The sequence below is a fragment of the Pristis pectinata genome, chromosome 20, assembly GCF_009764475.1.
Source record: "Pristis pectinata isolate sPriPec2 chromosome 20, sPriPec2.1.pri, whole genome shotgun sequence".
Classification (NCBI taxonomy): Eukaryota; Metazoa; Chordata; class Chondrichthyes; order Rhinopristiformes; family Pristidae; genus Pristis; species Pristis pectinata.
The window spans coordinates 26,500,550-26,520,985 of record NC_067424.1 but is presented as its reverse complement, the minus strand read 5'-3'; the positions used below and the strand labels follow the sequence as shown (position 1 = coordinate 26,520,985).

Sequence of the window (20,436 nt, the reverse complement as noted above, 5' to 3'; positions counted from 1 at the left end):
CTGTGTTTTGCTGTATTTGAGCCACCAGGGAGTGTCATGGGCTGTTGACTGATGTCATGGCTGATGTACAACTCACTTACAAATAGGCAGTATGCACACATTGAAAGCCAAGCTGCCACTCAAAATATAATAGATTAAAGCATTGGTGTGCTGAAACAACATTTCCGTGGCCTGACCAACTCTGCGTGAGCTGTCCAGTTCTTGACTGAGTGTTACCTTTTATTGGTCTGTAGTATTGCATAATCATGGGCACAGCCTTTGCTGCCAGTTATATAGAAAGTAGATGAAATACAGAAATAGGAGGCTGAAGAGGATAACATGGAAAAAGTGGGAGGGAGGAGGTGCTGTAGACTGCCTGGTACGTCCAGGTTGCTTGTGAAAGGTTCATAGGAATGAGATTTCAGTGCCCTCAATCACAATTCTCTACTCACCAACCTTCCTCCTCAAACTGATCACCATTCCATTTGCTTTGCCGCAATGCAAAGACAAAAGCTTTATAAGAAAACTACCAAAACTAGAGTGGAACTATGTCTTATTCCACACAGCAATCACTGTTGTGTATGTCCTTGGTTTCTATGTGTGCCCTTGCCTGTCTAAGTGCAATGATGTGGCTGGAAAATGGGTAGGGAAAGCTGCTAACTTTTAAACAGTGTTGGAGCATGTCCTCAAACATCTTTGGGTGTAAAAGGGACACACTGCAGGCCGCGGCATCTTGGCATGGGAAGCAGTGGTCTGGAATGGCTGGCTGGCTGACGGTCATTGACAGAGAAGTGGGAGAATGAATGCTTCTTCCTGAGAGAGGTTTATGTATGAGGAAGACACAGCTACTTTATTATTGGGTGTGATCTGAGCAGCATTGGTTATCTGTTGGAGGACTGTGATCATTTTATTGCCATGCCAATTGCAGAAGTCAGTTCTTTGCAAAATTACCTCATTTGATTTTGTACTATTCCCAAAGCATCAAAAACCTCCTCAAAAGGCCTGCTTCTTCAACTTTGCTTTACCTTTTCCTGTTTCATGTTAATTCCTTCCTTAAATAAGGAGACCAATATTCCACACTATTCTCCAGATATGGTGTCACTACTTCCCATAAAACTGAAGCACAATCTCAATACTTTTGCATTCAATTCCTCTAGCAATATACACTGATGTTCTGTCAGCCTTCCTAACTACTCGAAGTACCTGCATAGTTGTGAATCATGTACCAGGATACCCTAATCCCTCTGCACCTCAGAGCTGTGCAATTTCTTACCATTTAGATAACATGTTTATTTTTTATTTTTTTCTGCCAATATGAACAATTTCACATTATCTCACATTATACTCCATTTGACAGTTCTTCGCTCCCTCGCTTAATCAACCTACATCATGGCACTCGGACTGGAGGCCCATGACTAGTGGTGTGCCTCAGGGGTCAGTGCTGGGCCCATTGTTGTTTGTTATTTATATCAATGATTTGGATAGGAATGTACAAGGCATGGTTAGTAAGTTTGCAGATGGCACTAAAATAGGTGGTATAGTGGACAATGAAGAAGGTTATCAAAAATTACAGGGAGATCTTGATCAGCTGAGTAAGTTGGCTGAGGAATGGCAAATGGAGTTTAATTTGGATAAGATTTAATAGTATTGCATTTTGGAAAGTCAAATCCAGATAGGACTTTCACAGTGAATGCCAGGGCACTGGGTAGTGTTGTAGAACAGAGGGACCTAGGAGTATAAGGACATGGTTCCCTGTAAGTGGAGTTACAGGTAGACAGGGTGGTGAAGATGGCTTTTGGCATGCTGGCCTTCACTAGTCAGGGCATTGAGTATAAAAGTTGGGAGGGCATGGTGCAGTTGTACAGGATGCAGGCGAGGCTGCACTTGGAATATTGTGTTCCATTTTGGTCACCCTGCTGTAGATAAGATGTTATTAAACTGGAAAGAGTGCAGAAAAGATTTACAGAGATGTTACTGGGACTTGAAGGACTAAGTTATAGGGAGAGGTTGGACAAGCTAGGACTTTATTCCTTGGAGCGCAGGAGACTGAGAGGTGATCTTATAGAGGTGTATAAAATCATGACAGACATAGAAAGGGTGAATGCACTCAGTCTTTTTCCCAGGATTGGAGAATCAAGAACAAGAGGACATAGGTTTAGGTGAGAAGAGAAAGATTTAATAGAAATTTAAGGAACAACTTTTTCACACAAAGGATGGTATCTATGTAGAATGAGCTGCCAGAGGAAGTGGTTGAGTCAGGTACAATAACAACTTTTAAAAGGCAGTTGGACAGGTACCTGGATTGGAAAGGTTTAGAAGGTTATGGGCCAAATGCTGGTAAATGGGACTGGCTTGAATGGGGTACCTTAATTGGCATGGACCAGTTGGGCCAAAGAACCTATCTCTGTGCTGTATAACTCTCTATAACTCTATATCTTTGTAGCCTCCTTATGCCCTCTTCACAGCTTATTTTCCTAACTATTTCTGGCAGCAAGTTAAATAACCATGCTTTGATGCCTTCATCCAAATAATTTATATAAACTGTAAAAAAAATTGAGGCTCCAGCACCAATCCTGTGACACACCACTTGTTACATGTTGCTAATCATAAAATGGCACATTAATGCCCAGTCTCTGCTTCCTGTTAGGCAGTGAATCTTTTAACCATGCAATGTTACCTCCTACAGCACCAGCTTTTATTTAGAGCAATACTCTGACATATACCTGTGGCACTGAACATTGGGATATTTTAGGCAAAACTGGCAAAGAACATAACTGGTCCAGGATATACAGACATACTTCAATTTAAAATCGGATACTTTGTGCTTATGTTTATATTTATACTACAAATACTTATGGAGCATTTATAATGGTAACTACCTGTTGTAATGTCACCATTGATAGGTAGGGGAGGAATGCAGTTAACGTTGGATGTTGTTATTGGTAGTTTACACTATAACTGTGAAGTAATGGAAATTGTAGACAGAGTGAAGGGATATTATACTTTTTAGCCAGAGGTGCAATCTGCTTCAGAATTCTGAACAGGATTTGGGTTGTAGTGATCCTTATGGGGTTCATTGGAAGTTCCAGAATATGTTGTGTTGTAAGGGAAGGAAGAATAGATGGTGCCAAAGAGAATGTGTCTTCTGATGTTGCATTGAAAATATAATAAAAATGAATGCCAGCACTTGAAAGGCTGGTCACATTGTATAAGTGAACATTGTACTCAATTTTAGAGGTTTAGATTAAAAGGAATCATGGCAAAGAAAAGTATTGAACCTACAATTATATAAGTGCCTTCTGTAGCTTCAAGAAATCTTAGAGCTATATAAGTGAATGTATAATAAATTCATGTGAGTTGTATAAATGGTTTCATAGAAAGTCAATAGGAAGTGTGCATGACATTAAAAAGACAGATGTTCCCACCAGCAGGGGGAGTTAGCAGGAGATTGGGACTTTCGCCACTTTTTCTATTCTCTGCAGCTCCAATCCATTTTCCTAATCAGGGTTATTGGCTACTTAAGGGAGCTTGCGGCAGGATCTGTTGTCCCATAACTGAAGAGGGAAATCTCATGGTGTTGTAGTTCCAGCATTGCAAGAACAAGGGAGAGCCATTTAAAAACAGAAGAACACTGAAGGTGAAAAGCAACTCTCCATTGTCGGCAACAGCAGCGACAAGGGCCACAGAGAAAGGAGGAGTCTTCTTGGACTATTTTGCCATAGCCACCTTTCACTATGTAGTGATTGGCAAGAGTAATCCAGAGAGCCAAGCCTATCCCACCTTCCCCAAAGGTGGGGAAGAGAGTCTGATTGGAAGAAATTCTGGGACAGACAAGGGACTGGTTGGAGCCCTCATTGCTTCCTTTCCTCGCTCCTTTTGGATGGAAGCAAAGAAGGATATAGATGGGTAATCATGGTTTCAAGGGGAGTGATTATAAAGCTGTTCAGTACATACTCTCTTTTTGACACCACTGTGATACTTCTTCCGTTGAGTGCTTAACTCCCCATGGAGTGGGTTGTTGTAGTCTGTCCAATATCATTTGCCATTTGTAGTACAAAAATTATTTTCAGACTAATTTTCGTACTAGTAGAATCAACTTCCTCAATGCCTGACTGGGAAAGTTTAATTCCCGGCATCACAGAGAAACAACACTTCGTTGTTTTTGTTTAGCCAGAGGTGCAATTTGCTTCAGAATTCTAAACAGGATTTGGCTTGCAGTGATCCTTGTGGAGTTCATAGCTTCTGATGCATTTAATTTAAGCAACAGAGGCAGCTTTTTGGATGAGAAAACTTTTCTTTTGACTCATTTGTTAATTTTCTAAATTTACTCAATTGTGGAGAGTTTTGTGTATCTGAGAAAATATGAAAATGGTTCACCCTTCCTCTCCTGCCAAAGTGTGAAAGGTATAGGGCCTTTCGTATCCCATTCAGGAAAGCATGACAACCAATGAAGATCTTTTCAAAGGCAGTCACTTATATAATGTCGAAAACACACCAGCATAATGAGAACAGCAAGCTCCCATAAACAGGTATGTGATAATAACCAGTGATGCTAGTTGAGGAACGAATTTTGGGCAGAACACCTGGAATAACTTCCCATTTCTTTGTTGAAAGGGAATATTTTATATCCACCCAAGGGCACAGAGAGGATCTAACTTGAATGTCCAGTCTAAGTGACAGAAATGTTGCCAGTGCAGTACTTCCTCAGTACAACATTGGATGGATGGGGCAGCGGTTTGGATTAGAATTTACTTTCTTGCCCAGGGGATACTGGAGTTTGGATTTTATTCAATAAGTAACAACATATATTATGATTTGTAAAATGTAATGAACATATTATGAAGCTGTGTCAAAAGTATGATCAAACTTTTTTTTCAAAATATTGATTTTGATTCATTATGTACAAAGTATGGATTTGAGAACAGTGGTTGTACAACATGGTTTTGCAAGTGATGTAGAAACATTACCTGAGCAACTTAAAATTAGTGGAGCCCTTCCTGGGGCATTAATGTTTCAGTGCAGCATTTTTAAAGATAGAGCATGGAATACATTTATATAATGAACATTATGAAGCAAAATTAAAGGAATACAAAAACAGCCGTTAACTGACAACTACCTGCAACTGACTATGTATCAATTATTGTGGCTGCCAATCAACTGATCAGTTATGATTAATGTGTGTTGCAAGGTGTAGATTAGAGAAAGGTGGGCTGAAGCTGAATGTGATAAATAGAAAGCAACAGAAACATGGAGGGAGTGGGAAAAAGATGAAGGGGAAAGAAAATGTTAATTAATCTGAATAATCAATTCGATCTGAGAATAAGATTACAATTAACAATATTTATGGGATCCAAATTTAATTGAATAAAATTCAATTTTCATACCTCCTTATGAGATAGAATGAGGCCATTTGACTGTTCTGCTTATTAGCTACAAAGGAAAACTTGGATTAGTTGGAAAGTAGAGAGTAGTGGTGAATTCATTAATTTTTCAGATTGGAGGAAAATGTGTCTCCCCAGGGTTTGGTGAAAGGAACACTCACTATTTGATACAAACTGGACTTAAAGAGGATAAAATTTCAAACTTGCAAATGACATACAACTTAATAAAAGAATTGAAGGATACCTATGTGGACTATTGGAAGGGGTGCACACACAGCCAGATAAAACTAGAAAAATGAAGCAAGATGTTGCCAGACTGTGACGACTCATTGCAAGCTGCTCTCTGCAGATCTATTCGTTATTTATAATCATTCTACTCTTGTAAATCTAAATTTTAAGACTCCAAGAATTCTGCAATTTCTCTGTAACTCTAACACTGTATTCTGCATTCCATTATTGCTTTTCTCTTGTGCTTCCTCAATGTACTGATTGATGAAATGATCTGTATGGATGGCACGCAAAACAAAATTTCTCACTGTACCTCGGTGCACGTGACAATAATAAACCAATTTACTAATTTAACACAAAGCAAGGCAAAGAGATTAATTACCCGTGTATAATTCCAATCTCAATATAATCTTTTTTTAAAAGGGACTTCCTGAATGGTTCAATCACAGCAAACAACCAAACCAGTGAAGGATACCATGAGAGTTGGTTTCATGTATATGACTGCTTTGTTATAAAGTGGCAACCTGAAGAATCTGTCCTATTATGAAAAGATCGGAATCCGAGGCAGAAGCCTTGTACTATCAATTTGTGGTTATTCAATGTGTTAGAACAATGATTGTTTTTCACAGTTCTATTGATGCTATTTTAAAGTTAATTCAATCACCCACTGCCTGCATTTAGTGCTATAATATGGTACTTGCCAATTTTCTGACCCACATGCCTTTTGATTTGGAAATTGGTATGCATTACACTTGTTTTTCAGGCATAAAATGGGCTCAACAGATACCAATTTGTAATGCAATGGCCTGTGCCCAATCTGCGCAGTCATTAGTTCCACTGCAAAATTCATAGGACTTGTTTTTTTAGCTTTCCTGGATTGATGCCTGAGAAAGGTGTTAAACCTCTTGACTACATTAATTATTGGCCCAACACCTGTTCAAGGATGCTTTGGGTTAGTGACGAGCAAGTCAGCATCTGCATGTGCTGCTTAGGGTTCTTCAATGGCTTGCCAGCCAGAGGTGCGTATGTAAATATTATTTTCTAAGAGACAGTTTCTTGTGGAGGTAGGTGGCATACATGTGCCTCCTCTGAATGAATCCATAGGAAAATAATCACCCCCACCCCTATCTAGGCAGCTGAAGAAAAGTGACGTCCCTGTGGGGGCAAGCTGTCTCTGCAGTGAGAAACAGCCCACCTCAATCACTCAAATACAATCAGTTTTGGGCCTTTGGTTATTATCCCGTTGTTGTAAATTAATCTTTACCTTCGTCGAGTGTGGCTTCATGCAGGGAACATGAGGCAGCTGAGTCACACTTTAGATCACATTCCATATTCAGTACATGGGTCGATTGAATTTCCAATGCATATCCTTTTGTTCATCAGTCCTTTAATGCTGCTCACTATGCATCATACATTATAAAGCACCATTTGAATTTGAAAGCATAGCGCTGTTCTCTTTGATGTATTGATAATTCCTTACCAAGTATTTCTACAGTAACTCCTGCAGAGTTCTGTGAAGCAAATGAATCTAACTGCCATCCATAGGATCTCCAACTTCCAGAAAGAGAAGCGTCTGTTTTCATTTTTCATTGCCACTCATTAAACACTGCCCTGACTTTGGTTTACATTGGAGTCAATCTAAGCAAATACTAGGGGCTGTGTTGAGAAGGTCCATCAATCTGTTACTGTCTGTTTTGTACCTGGGCTGCAATGAGAATTCAGTTTAGAAGATTTAACTAAGCATTGCATAGGTTTATTGCCTGGAATGAATGGATAGAAATTTGTCCATGCGATGGGATGGAAAATGGGAGGAGGTACTTTAATTTGATGTAACCCCCTACAGTCAATTTGCACTGTGGCACTGGTGCAGCCATATCAGCAGAGGTGAAAATTTAAGCATCCAAAACATGCAATAGACCCATCACATGTGCAAATGAGGTGGTAGAATGCTTGTTTTAGGACCCAGAGCTGAAATTCATTCAGCTGAGGCAGTTCTGTTTGGTATTCTTGAATGAGCAGAACAGACTTATCAACAAAACCTATTTAAAAAAAATGTAATTGAAGCAAAATGTTTCTGTGAAGCCATGAAAAACCCCCAGAGACACCCAATATTCTGATGATTACCCTTACCCCATCACTACTGCACGGGGCACATTCCATCTTTGGGAAATCTTCAGGTTGCTGTCAGTAAGGTGGACAACCCAGGATTGTTCGTAGTAAAATGTGTGAGCTGCTGGTAGGAGGTGTGAACCTAAAACTAATGAAGCCTGGAGCAGTATCATGGGCCTCCCAATCAGCTAGCAGTTCGTCACTGGTTATGGACTCAAAAATGATCCCTATCTAAATCCTCCCTATCAATATTGCTGTGCTTTACATTCTTTGTAACATACACTACTAAAATACAACAAGGTCTTCTATGTCCACAATATCAATTTAAATGAAAATATCAATTTTTAATATCAGGTCAGAAATGTGTAACTCAGATCTGCAGTTTGCAAATGAAATGTTTATTTGTTTTTCATACCCTTGCAAATTCTGCAGGTTGTTGAGAATGTTCAGGGGTCAGAGTGGCCTCAGCATTTGGCCCCCCCACTCAGAACTAAGAATGGAGGCAAACGTATCTCATGGAGCAAGAAGCAATCAGCAGCTGCTAGAAGAAGAACTTTGACTCAACCATGACTTTGTCCTTGACACGTTTCTTTGAATTCATCCCATAACAATCTTGCTGCCAATTCAGACTGACAAGGAGTTGAAAAGGCCATGATTCAAACGAGAAACAACAAGGCCCCGTGAGTAGATAATGTCGCTGCTGAAGTTCTAAACTTTGGCAGAGTGGAACTTTGGTCACAAATTCACATCCTCATGCTTAATGTCTGGAAAAGGGGCCATTCAAGGTCCTGTAATCATAACTACTTAATTCTATATCACACCTCCAACAAGTTTCCTGCTGGAGTGGAACTCATCTAGAGGATGAACAGGAAACTACTTCACATCCACTCCAGAAACAAGGTCACCCTAATCTCCGTCTTTGAGCAGCAGTATACAGATGTCGCCGCAAATGCAAATCATTGTTGACATATTCACTGAACTATATAAGAAAATGAGCCTTACTTACACTCAACATCTAGAAAACAAATCAATCCAACAGTAAAGGTCCATTGCAAGACCTGAAAAAGACAGACCACTTTCCATCTTCTTCATTTCCATCCTCTTCCTAGGCAATCCCCTGGGACTGAAGATGACTTAAACTGCTTCCTATATCCAGAGAGGCACCTCTCAACAAAGCCAAATATCCATCAGGAAATTCATCATTGCCTTTAAAGCACTAGCACAGACTTTGGCTGTTTGGGATCAAGACTTGGCAGAAAAGCTCATTGTCTACTGGGCGGTAGTGATGTTGCCCTTTCGTATGCTTCTGAGGTATGAACTAGCTACAACAAGCATCTCAAAACACTGGTGGAGTCAAGTCCACTGGCAAGAAATGCAGACCTCTCTCAGTGACCTCTCCCAGGGTAAAATCCTCAGCATCAGGTGACCAAATACACTCAGCCAGCACTGATGAGCAGGCCATTTCATTTACATCCCCAACACGAATTTCTTAAAATATCTACTCTAAGCTCCATGCTGGCAAGAGATTACTAGGCAGATAATTGAGGATTATGTCAAAACTTTGTTGAAAAAGTTAACATCCCCACCAACTAGGCATGCATTTAAGGTGAGAGGGGGTAGATTCAGAACAGACGTGAGGAGTACGTTTTTTACTGAAAGAGTGGTGGATGCCTGGAATGCATTGCCTAATAGGGTAGTGGAGGCAAATTCATTATGGGCTTTTAAGACGGGCTTGGATGGGCACATGAATGAGAGAAAAATAGAGGGATATGGGCATTCTGTAGGTAGGAGGGCATAGCTATGTTGGCACAACATTGTGGGCCGAAGGGCCTGTTCCATGCTGTACTGTTCTATGTTCTAACTTATGATAATTTAGAATGGAGAAGCAATATTTGTGATGACATTGTAAACCTTGGGTCTAATCACCAGGAGCACACAGAAGCCCAGTATAAACAGTGGGTAAAATGAACCTCCTCCCAATGGACCCAACCACTCATGCCACTAAACCCTTCCTACCCCACCTGTAGCAAAGCCTGTGGGTCCAACGTTGGCCTCATGGGTCACCTCAGAACCCACAGAAGTGGACTGGAATCAAGTCATCATTGACTACAAAGGAAAAGCAGAAAATGCTGGAAACACTCATGAGGTCAGGCAGCATCTGAGGCTGATGCTGCTCAATCTGAGTGTTGCCGGCATTTTTTGTCGTTATTTCAGATTTACAGTGTCTGCAGTTTTTTTGATCTTCACTTGACCCTGAGGGACTGCCTAAAGAAGTGACAAAAGATAATATTGAGACAAAGCACATGACCTAGCCAAAACACAACAATTGTACATCAAATGTTGCTTGGCATAGTAACACCAGAGAGTAGAGAAATGTATTGTCAGAATATATTGAATCAATTTTTCAACAAGTGTCAGCAGGTATCAACAATTCCCCTAAGGAGACCATCCAAACCTTGGCATTTCACTTCAGCTACCTGCCTGATCTTTCACAGAGTCAAGGGAACCATGTCATCCACTCTCTCAGGAAAGAATGATTGGCAAACAGGAACAAGGATAGGTTTATTTGTTCAGGGTGTCCTGAGAGATGATAACACTTATCCCAATGCTCAGAGAGAAAGTCAAACATTAGTTCTGCAAATAAGTCTTGTGTAGATCTATACACTCAATATGAAAGCTCTTTAAAAAAAGTTACACACCTGACCTGATATAGACCTCAGTGGGTTAACTTTAAAGCATTCCTTTATCCAAATATCCACATAGAAGAAAAGGAATCTTCAGATATATCTGTCATTGTACTACAATATTGTTGTTACAATCGCTATGAAACTTGTGACCAAAGGAGGTTAAACTAGCATTCATCCAGCTCTGAAATACAGTCTGTTCAGATTGGAACCTCCAGTGGTTACAATGGACTGAGACATTATCGGGTAAGTTTTTGAAATTCAACCCACAAACTCACAGCAGATTTCCCGATGATGCAAAGGACACGTTAGTAACTTAGGTATCTCCAATAGCCATTATTTGCCATTGCCATCACAATTACCAATCTAAAAAGATTGCAAAGCTTTCAAATAATCTGAAGAAAAACGCATTCCTAAGACTTAAGGAAGATGCACGGTTTGACATGGCACAGATGGAGGCTATTCAGTTAGTTGAATCTGAACTAGCATTTGAAAGAGCTATCCAATTAATCCCAATTCCCTGTACTTTCCTCAGAATGCAGCACTTCTTTCTTTCCAAGTTTTATTTAATTCACTTTTGAAAGTTTGCAGTGAATTGACTTCCATTGCCCTTTCAGCTGGCATTTGAGGCTTCTGCAACCTTAAACAATTCCTCCTTAATTATCAATATTTTTCAAGGTTTTGAAAAGTGCTATCAAAATCCTTAACCTCTCTGCTCTGAGAAGGACGACTCTGGATTTTCTAGTCTTTCTACAGAACTGAATCATTTCATCTAGTAACTAGCTTCTGTAAACATTCCAAAATATTGACATGCAACCTAAAATGCAGTGCATAGAATGCAGCCCATAATCCAATTGTGGCCTAATCAATATTTTATAAAGCCTTGGCAAAACAACCTTCTTTTTGCTCTCTATATCTCACTATGAAGTCAAAGATGTAATATGTATTTTAATACCTTTCTGAGCTTGCTTGTCACCTACATAAATCCCTTTGCATTCTGTCTCCAAACATTTCAATATATCCGCATGCAGGTCTCCCTGTTCCTTCAATTCTTTATAATTGTGCCAATTAAGTTATATTGGCTCTCCTTATTCTGAGTAGCAAAATGAATTGCTTTATACTTTACTGTGATAAGTTTTACTGGCTTGATGTCTGTCCTTTTCTCCAACCTGCCTATGTACTCCTGAAATCTCTTGCTGTCTGCCTCATTGGCTGCTCCATTCCTTTTATGTTAGCTACTTATCTGTTCATATATATCCTCGTTTACTATCCTTATTGTATTCAGCTTGGTCTTTGACAAAATTATGAACTCAACATTCATGATAACCTTACCTTACTTGTTTCATTTATGTCTCAATATCTTCCATCAACCAGCATTTCCTGTATTGAATAGCCTTCCTTTTTCCCTTGTGGGATTTTGTCTAGGGTGTACCTAAACTTGCTGAATGTGTCTAATACTCAGTTACCCTTTAGTTTACTGACTTTTCTTTGTATTGTCTCTAGACTAAATCTATTACCAACTCACAGAAATTTATTTTCCTCCAGCCAGATGAATATTTTCACACCTGATTAGTTCAAGTCCTTTTTCAAAAAAACTTTTAACCTAATGACACTATGATCAATGTTTCCCAAATGCTCCCTTTTTGATTCTGCAGCACTATATACTCAGCACTCTTTCCTTCCTCTTTAGTTTGGAAGGGATCTGGTCCTGAACAGTCCCTTGCCTGCAGTTCCTACTCTCCTTTATATGAATATGTTTCTACTGTATATAAAACTCCAACATTATCACTGCTAAATTGCCTGTAAATTCGGTCCTTTCATCTCCTTCCCATTACTTGGTGGCTAACAAATAAAAACCTTATCATTCATTATTTTTAACCAAATTGATTACATCTTTGAACCCTCAAATTCCTTTTTAATGGTGTAATAGCATCCTTAACCTGTGATGTAAAATTACAATCATTTTATTTTTCTCTATTTTTCCTGTGACTATTGATTGTAGCCAGGAAAAAAATAAATGCCCATTCCTTCACTTATTTGAGGCAAGTCATTCCCATTTCATCAATTATCAAGGCTGCAGTCATAGAGTCATAGGGTCAAAGAGTCATACAACACAGAAACAGACCCTTCAGCCCAACTGGTCCATGCTGACCAAGATGCCCATCTAAGCTAATTCTATTTGCCCACATGTGGCCCATATCCCTCTAAACCTTACCTACCCATGTACCTGTACAAGTATCTTTTAACTGTTGTTAATGTACCTGCCTCACTCACTTCCTCTGGTAACTCATTCCATACATGGACCACCCTCTGGGTGAAAAAGTTGCTCCCATTCCTATTAAATCTCTCCCTTCTCACCTTAAACCTATGCCCTCTAGTTCTTGATTCCCCAACCCTGGGAAAAAGATTCTGTGCATTCACCCTATTTATGCCCCTCATGATTTTATACATATGTATAAGAATACCCCTCATTCTCCTATGCTCCAATGAATAAAGTCCTAGTATGCTCAACCTCTCTCTATAACTCAGTCCCTCGAGTCCTCTCAACATCCTTGAAAACCTTTTCTATGCTCTTTCCAGCTTAATGACATCTTTTCTATAGCAAGGTGACCAAAACTGAACATGATATTCCAAATGTGGCCTCACCAACTTTTTGTACCACTGCAACATAACGTCCTACCACAACAATAACATCACTTACCATTCTCTCCCACCACCACTACTTCTCTGTTTAAGCTGACATGGCTTGTCTTTCTTGGTCCTCAGTGTGATTTGTATTTCTTAAATGTATAATTCTAGTGTTCCTCCCCATGCCAAATCAGCTGATCCACCTCCACCTACAAAATGTTCTGTACTTATTTGATAATAACATTTATCTTGGTAGCAGGAAGGCAGAATAGATAGTACTCTAGATGAAGCCTAACCAATTTTTTTTTAAAGGCATGGTATAACTTACTTGCCTTTATAATCCTTGCCTCTATTTATAAGGCTAAGGATTGAATATATTTTCTTGAACAATGATATCAATATGTGAATCCCCTGTAATAAAAACAAAAATTGCTGGAAATACTCAGCAGGTCAGGCAGCATGGAAAGAGAAACAGTTAGTGTTTTAGGTCCAGGACCCTCTATCAGAACTGGGAAAGAAAGAAAACAAGTTAATTTAGGTAGGAGAGAAGGTGGAACAAAGGGAATATCTCTGATCCCTTTGTTTCATCCATTGCCCTGATCCACCTTCTCTGCTACCTAAACTAACAGATTTTTTTTCTCTTCCCTTGGTGCCTCCATGCATTCAGTATAATCAAGAAGGATTATGAAAAAAGTATGAATCTACAAATAGATTTTCTGCCTTTCAAAAACAAAACAAATTTCTCAGTCATCTTTAGTTCTACTGAATTCAGGTTCATTTAGTGTTTTTGTGGGTAAGGAAGTTAAAATTCATGCATGGAAATATTACTGAATATTGTTTTATCTCTAACCAGATTTCAACACATTTGGAAGTTTCTTGAGGTGAATTAAATAACATTTTTATTTTAGAAACGCACTGTTGCCACAAATGCCAAGCACAAAACATGAGTTCCCCAGGAAATACAAATGAGGAGTATTTTCCTTTATTTCTCATTATATTCATAAAGGGAATAAAGAGATTTTTTTGTTTTTCAGGGGGCTTTATAAGACTTAAATTGAAACCAATTATTTATGACACAGTTCATTTTACTTCAACTGACAAGTTCATCCACAAATTGTTTTCTTTCGAACATTTTGAGTCTATAAGCAAGCCTTAGCCAAAGCATAATTCTTAATTTAACAGCTGCCCGCTGATATTTTCTTACTTGTAACTGGTAATACACTTTGATCATTGTTTTCAGAAAGCTGAAGGATAAAAACTGAAGAGTTCCTGAGGGATCTACTGGTTGAAAAAACTGTATAATATGCAGTCAATTTTCTCTTCATGTAGAGCTGGTGATATATTGCAACATGTCTGTGCACTTACTGCTAGCTCTAATGCTTCTCTTAAATCCTGACACTTACATATGAGCTGTTGTCTTACTTACCTGAGAGTCCACCCACGTCCATTTTCTTTAGATTCTTTGCCTCCAGAATGCAGACTGTGAGTTTCCCTGCTGTTGGAACGTAGCGCAATGAAGTACAAATGTCTCCCAGTTTCTCTGGCTGCAGGGAAATGATGAAGACATTTAGAATGCTTCAAAAAAATGTCCACATCTTTGCAGTGATAACGTAGAAAATTAACATGGAGCACTAGGTCAGCAGAACATCTGCTCTCTTCTGGGACCTGGATTTGAGGACAGTCAACGGACAGCAAGGCAGTCTTCTTTTAATTGTAAAGGTCCCATGTTGAGGCATGTTTGGAACTGGCTTTCCTTGGCTGTGATTTCACATCAAAATTTGTATCAAAGGTATTAAATTGTAATTCCTACTCGAATAGACAAAACAATTCTGATCATTTTCTTGTGAAACCCCCTTGCAGAAAAAAGCCTTTGAATGCAATCAGATTACTGTGCAAACAAAATTGCAACCATTTTGAGAAGTGTTGACTTTCCCTGAGTTTTCATGCAAACTTATTTCCATTTTGCTGAAGATAAAATGTGACCCGAGGCAGCTCCACTCAGGCAGTGTTTTGAAATGTAAACATTTTAAAAATCATTAAAAATGCTCCTTGATATATTTAAGAGTGGTGCCTTGGGCAAAGTTTGATCTGAAAATGAATTTAACACTGAAAAAGAACATCTTAGATCAGATGAAGCAGTTGGGGGTTAGAATATCAACAAACTCCCAATCCATTTTTAAATAATGTAACATAGACCCCCACCTGAAAAGGGCATGAACAATGCCAGTGCTGGTGTGTCAAGAGCCTGGCAATGCTGGGGAGCAATTCATGGTATAAAGTCAGCCTTACTCAGGGGAGGTGACAGCCATAATTTAATTTCTGGATTTGGAAGATTCATGAGAGGGCAAACTTGAAATGGGGGTTGTAGAGTGGGAAGAAAATATCAAGGCAAGTTTAAAAAGGTAACTTGCTATGAAGTCTCTTTGGCTTTGGAAAGCAGGACTTCTCTTCCAGATCTTACAAGGAGAATTTGGGGCTGTGCCAGTATCAGATGTTCAAATGTAGATCAGGAGTTAAGATGGTTCTCTGCTGGGATAGCAGCCATACATCTACTTTACCTGCCCCAAAAAGTACTTGTAGTTAACAATGACCTGGATAAATTAATTTGGTAGTGTTAATCCACTGAACATATAGTAAGTAGCTTTATAATAAAGTTATAACCTTCAATGAAAATTTACTCAAATTTAAAACTTAAATTTCTTCTCTCAGTTTGCTTGAGATTTTGTCCTACATCATCATAATTTTCTAAACATAACCTTTGAAAGTGTTTGGGTGAAAGCAATTTATGCCCTGAATTTGTAAGGAGCACATGCCTGACACCCACCACCTTCTTTCCGTAGTAGTTCTCCTTGGATATTGATGGACTGGTATTGATACACTAAAGCTCCTACCTCTTCTTTCTCAGCACTCTCTAGATCACGCCATTCTTCAAGCTGTTGTCCAAGGTCAACTTTGGTCATTAGGACTGTCACTTGACCAATGCAGTCATGTTTGGAGAATCGATCAAAGTCATAAACTGCCATCACCAATGTCTTTCCTCCCAACTCTTGATAAGGAACCTGTGTATAAAACATCATTTAAAGTTAAAAAGGGCAGAAAATCTGCAAATTTACTTTGTTTTTTGCTGTCAGGTTCTGTTACACTTGACATTACGATTCTTGTACCTGTAACAAATTTCCCTGGGGCAGAAATCCAATAATTACAGAGATTCATTTGCAAGTGTATAATTTCAGTTACATTTTTGCATCTGAATTGTTATTTGGAAACTTTTCTGAAAGTCAGAGTTATTTGTAGAATCACTTTGCATATTTCACTGTGCTTTTTAAAGTATTATTTAAAAACATTAATGATTGTATACAAATGGAGACACAAGAGACTGTAGATGCTGGAATATGGAGCAAAAAAAGGAGCTGCTAGAGGAAGTAAACAGGTCAGGCAGCATCTATGGAGGGAAATGGATAGTCGACGTTTCGAGTTGAGACCCTACATCAGGACTGCAGATGTCTCAACCGAAACGTCGACAGCTCATTTCCTTCCACAGATGATTGATTGCATACCCAGCTTGGAGGTGCTTATCTCCATTTTAACTGAATATATTTGGGAATCCCTGTTTCTTGGTGTCTCATCAGCTATGAACTCATCTGACAATCTTAACAAAGCATTTATTCATCAATTGAAAATACCTTCCGGCATTAAGTATGCTGGCCAGTTTTCCCACCGTTTTTGCCACTGATTCAGCAACATGCTTCACTTTGCACAGGAAACATTTGCACCTTCTTAGACATTTGACAAGGGGTAGCAACTGTGTTTTTGTTTTTGTCAAGCAGAAAAAAATATAATTTGAGCAAACACCATAAATGAAGGACATAATGCAAAAGGTTATTTACTGAATATGCAGAGCGAACTCAGGTACCATTATTTTAGCTGCGTATATGGGATTGTTTTGTATGGTATAATCTATAGCTAGCTATTACTGTCACACTGTTCCTGGGGGCTAGCTCTGTTGCATTGGTACATCACAGGTCAAAAAAATATATCATTCACGAGACAATTTGATACATAGTAGAATAAATCTTCATTTTTAGCACTCCCACTGCAGAACTTGCCACACTGAGCACATATATGAAGAATCTGAATGAAAGCCTCATTAACTTTCATGGCCAGGAAATCATAGGCCTGTAAATGAGCTGAATTCTCATTATGTGTTCCCAGTGTTTGAAGCTTTATATGGAAACCTTATAAATGAATAGTTATCCCACTGTGTGATGTAATTTGATCTCTGCAGGTCAGACAAGGCCTCAAATCCAGCCCCGCACCTATACTGAATTGACCATTTTTAATGGGGTTAACAGTGGGAGTGATATCACTTTCGTCATCATCCTTGGACTCAGGATGAGAAAAAAGCATTCACCAGGATTATCAATCCTGATTGCCATCCAGCGATATCTGTGTGAGTAGCAGGTGTTCATGTTGATGGTCTCTGCTGGGCTGCTGTGTGTCCCATGTTCAGCCCACCTGTCAATATTGAATGCTCACAATCAAAGCAGAGTGGCTCTTTTGGAGCAACATCCCATCAAAGATTGTTGCCTTGGGTAAAAAGGTGAGAAGAGAAAATCTGAAATGGAATTTAGGGAGGGAAAATTTAGGCAGCACTAAATGCACACTTGAGTATTGGCTACCAGTCATACTCAACTCACCTCAGTGAAGCCAATGGAAGTAATTGTGTTGAGATGAGTATGACTCACAGGCAATACTACCACACACATTTAGCCTTGGCAATCTATGATAAACTTGACCCCCTTATCTAAAAGTAATGCTGAAAGTAAAATAAAAACCAGTAATCCTTCTACGTACATGTTATATATGATGAATTTCTTAACTAATACAGTGCAACATTTTCTGTGGAAAAAACTATTGTCGTTTCCGCAGCTATTAGATTGAAAATATCCTCCTCTAATGGAGGTTCTTTTCTGTATTGTTGCTATGCCAAGTAGACTGCAATCAACAGTTTGACCAAAGTGTGCTGAAAACACAAGTTCTTTCAAACTCTCCCTAATCATTTTAATTTCCATAGATGTGAATAGGGCTGTGGGAACTGTGACATTAATATTCATTTATAGTCACTAGTGAAATGTTATAGATACGTCATTGATCAGTTATCTCAATGTCTATGTTTTGAATAATTTGACTTTTGGTGATATTGATGTGTTGAAATCTCCTACAGGTGGCAGTGTTTCTGATTTATCTTCATCCACAGGAATAAAACACAGCACCAGTGACAAAATGAAGAAGTTTGGCACTATTTTTCAAATGCTTCAGTTTAGCTGAGGAGAAGTGAATGGATAACATGATTATAACTTTGACTTTGATAAATAGGAGTAAGATATAGTTCAATATCTTTGAATATGTTAATTCCTTTCAATGCTTGACAATAGACCACTTGTTAAATTTGTGTCTTTCATTTCAATAAACTTTTTAATACTCAGTCACTCTGGATTTCTGTGGACAGAGAGGACACTAATGAAATTATTGAATTGAAAAGGGTTAAAGCTAAATATGAATGGGAGTTTGATGTAAGATTGTTTAGAAAATCAAGGTTGGAATCATTTATTGTTTTGCCGAGTGATTACCTTTTATTTTTCAGGAACAAGGATCCTGTGCAAGTTAGGATGAGACATTTTTGTCTACAAAGTTGCTCAAATTCCTAATGGCAGTGCACTTTATTATTGGAAAACTCTGCTTCAACAAATATCTTGCTGCTTCATGCAGTGTACATGGTTTCTAAGCTTAGTAACATCAGACAGTAGAGCAAGAATTCTCAATTATGCCTTTCAGTTTGTAAAGACATGTAGTGCAAATCATGACTGATATGTGCTAAAGGAGTTATATAAACTGCTTATCTACAGGCAGGATTTCACAGAATTGTCCCAAATGCTGGGAGAATTCCTTCTTCAAAAAACGCTGTCCACTTGAGAGGTCAGGACTTCATCTTAATATTACATCTTAAAGATGACAGTTCCCTCAGTGCAACACTGTCTCCATTTTACACTGAAGTTTCAAACCAAACTAGATTATATATTTAAGTTCTGAAATTATGGATAAAGCCACAACCTTTTTCCTTGGAGCCAATAGTCATCTGGTGAGACAAGACTGGCACAACACTATATCAATGAACAGAATAAACAGTCCAAGGTGACCAAAACTTAGGGCCGAGGGGCCTGTTTCTGGGCCTAAGGGCCTGTTCCTGTGTTGTACTTTTTTAAGACTAAGACAACATACATTGTACCAAGCTGAGTAGCAGTGGTCCTTGCTATCCTACATGCTTTGGAGTCATGAAAATTTAGAGTTGACACCTTAAATCACCAAAGTAGTACCACAGATTTTCTCTGCAAAATCCGATAATCAATTGGCAGGATAGGCAACCCAATGTCAGCATCCTCTCCCTGGATAACATCTCCATCATTAAAGCTCTGACCACCCTTGACCAGTTCCAGTGGGTGGGTCACATCATCTGCTTCCCAAACACCAGACCCTCAAAATGACTTCACTACTCCAAGCTATATTACAGCACAGAATTTTTAAGAGGACAGAGAAAATACTTCAAGAATGCCTGCAAAAATCTCCTTTAAAAAAAAAGGAACTTTCTTTCCAGTTCCTGGGAATCCCCGACCTGTGATTGTTTAAAATGAAGCATCTGGGAATGTACTTAGCGCCTCAAGTCTCAATGGTGGGAGCACATGGAGGGAAATGCACAACATCCCAAACCATCCACTCACCCATCCCCTCAAGCACCAGCTGGCCCACCTGTAGCAGAGTCTGCAGAACCCACCTAAGACCCTTAAGCCACCTCAGAATAGGAGTGGAGGCAAGTCATCCTCGATCCTGAGGGACTGTATCAGAAGAAGACAATACAGTGGAAATAATTTCTTAAATAACAAGAGCCATTTTACACTACATAGATAAAATTATTAGTAATAATACAACAATTGAGTACTGGGTATTGGGGTAGAAACACAAGACAAGGTTGGAAGCAATTGTGTTATTGTTTAGAATAAACTAAGTTGGGGGTGCATGGAGGTGGAGTTATCTATACGCCAAATCTAAAATTGTAATTTAAATCTGAAGAATGGATGATTTTGATGACGAATGCCATCTGAAAAGGAAGAGACAGTAACTATGGAAGTGCAAGTCAGTTAACCAAGAACACTCATGAGAAAAATGCATGAGACCATTATGTTGTATGTAATGAGTATTCACCTAGATTCCATAAGCAATGGTTATTGTGGAATTGAAATTAGTAACAGATTGTGCCTCTCGAGTGTTCAGAATTAAATAATTGAATGATGGATGAAGTGGATGTGGTTTACTTGTCTTTTGAAAAAGCATTTCACAAATTTCTGTGTGTTGCACTTAAAGGAGGTTAATGC

General features: G+C 38.9%; 1 protein-coding gene across 2 annotated transcripts in view; it reads right to left on the bottom strand.

Moving 5' to 3' along the window:
* Positions 1–20,436, bottom strand: part of LOC127580820 (synaptotagmin-B) — a 441,147-nt gene that overhangs the window by 56,671 nt on the left and 364,040 nt on the right. For both annotated transcript variants that reach the window (XM_052034732.1, XM_052034733.1), the window contains exons 8-9: positions 15,901–16,068; positions 14,436–14,553 (exon numbers count right to left, since the gene is read on the bottom strand). In XM_052034732.1, the coding sequence (XP_051890692.1) occupies positions 14,436–14,553; positions 15,901–16,068 (286 nt within the window). The remainder of the gene's footprint in view (positions 1–14,435; positions 14,554–15,900; positions 16,069–20,436) is intronic.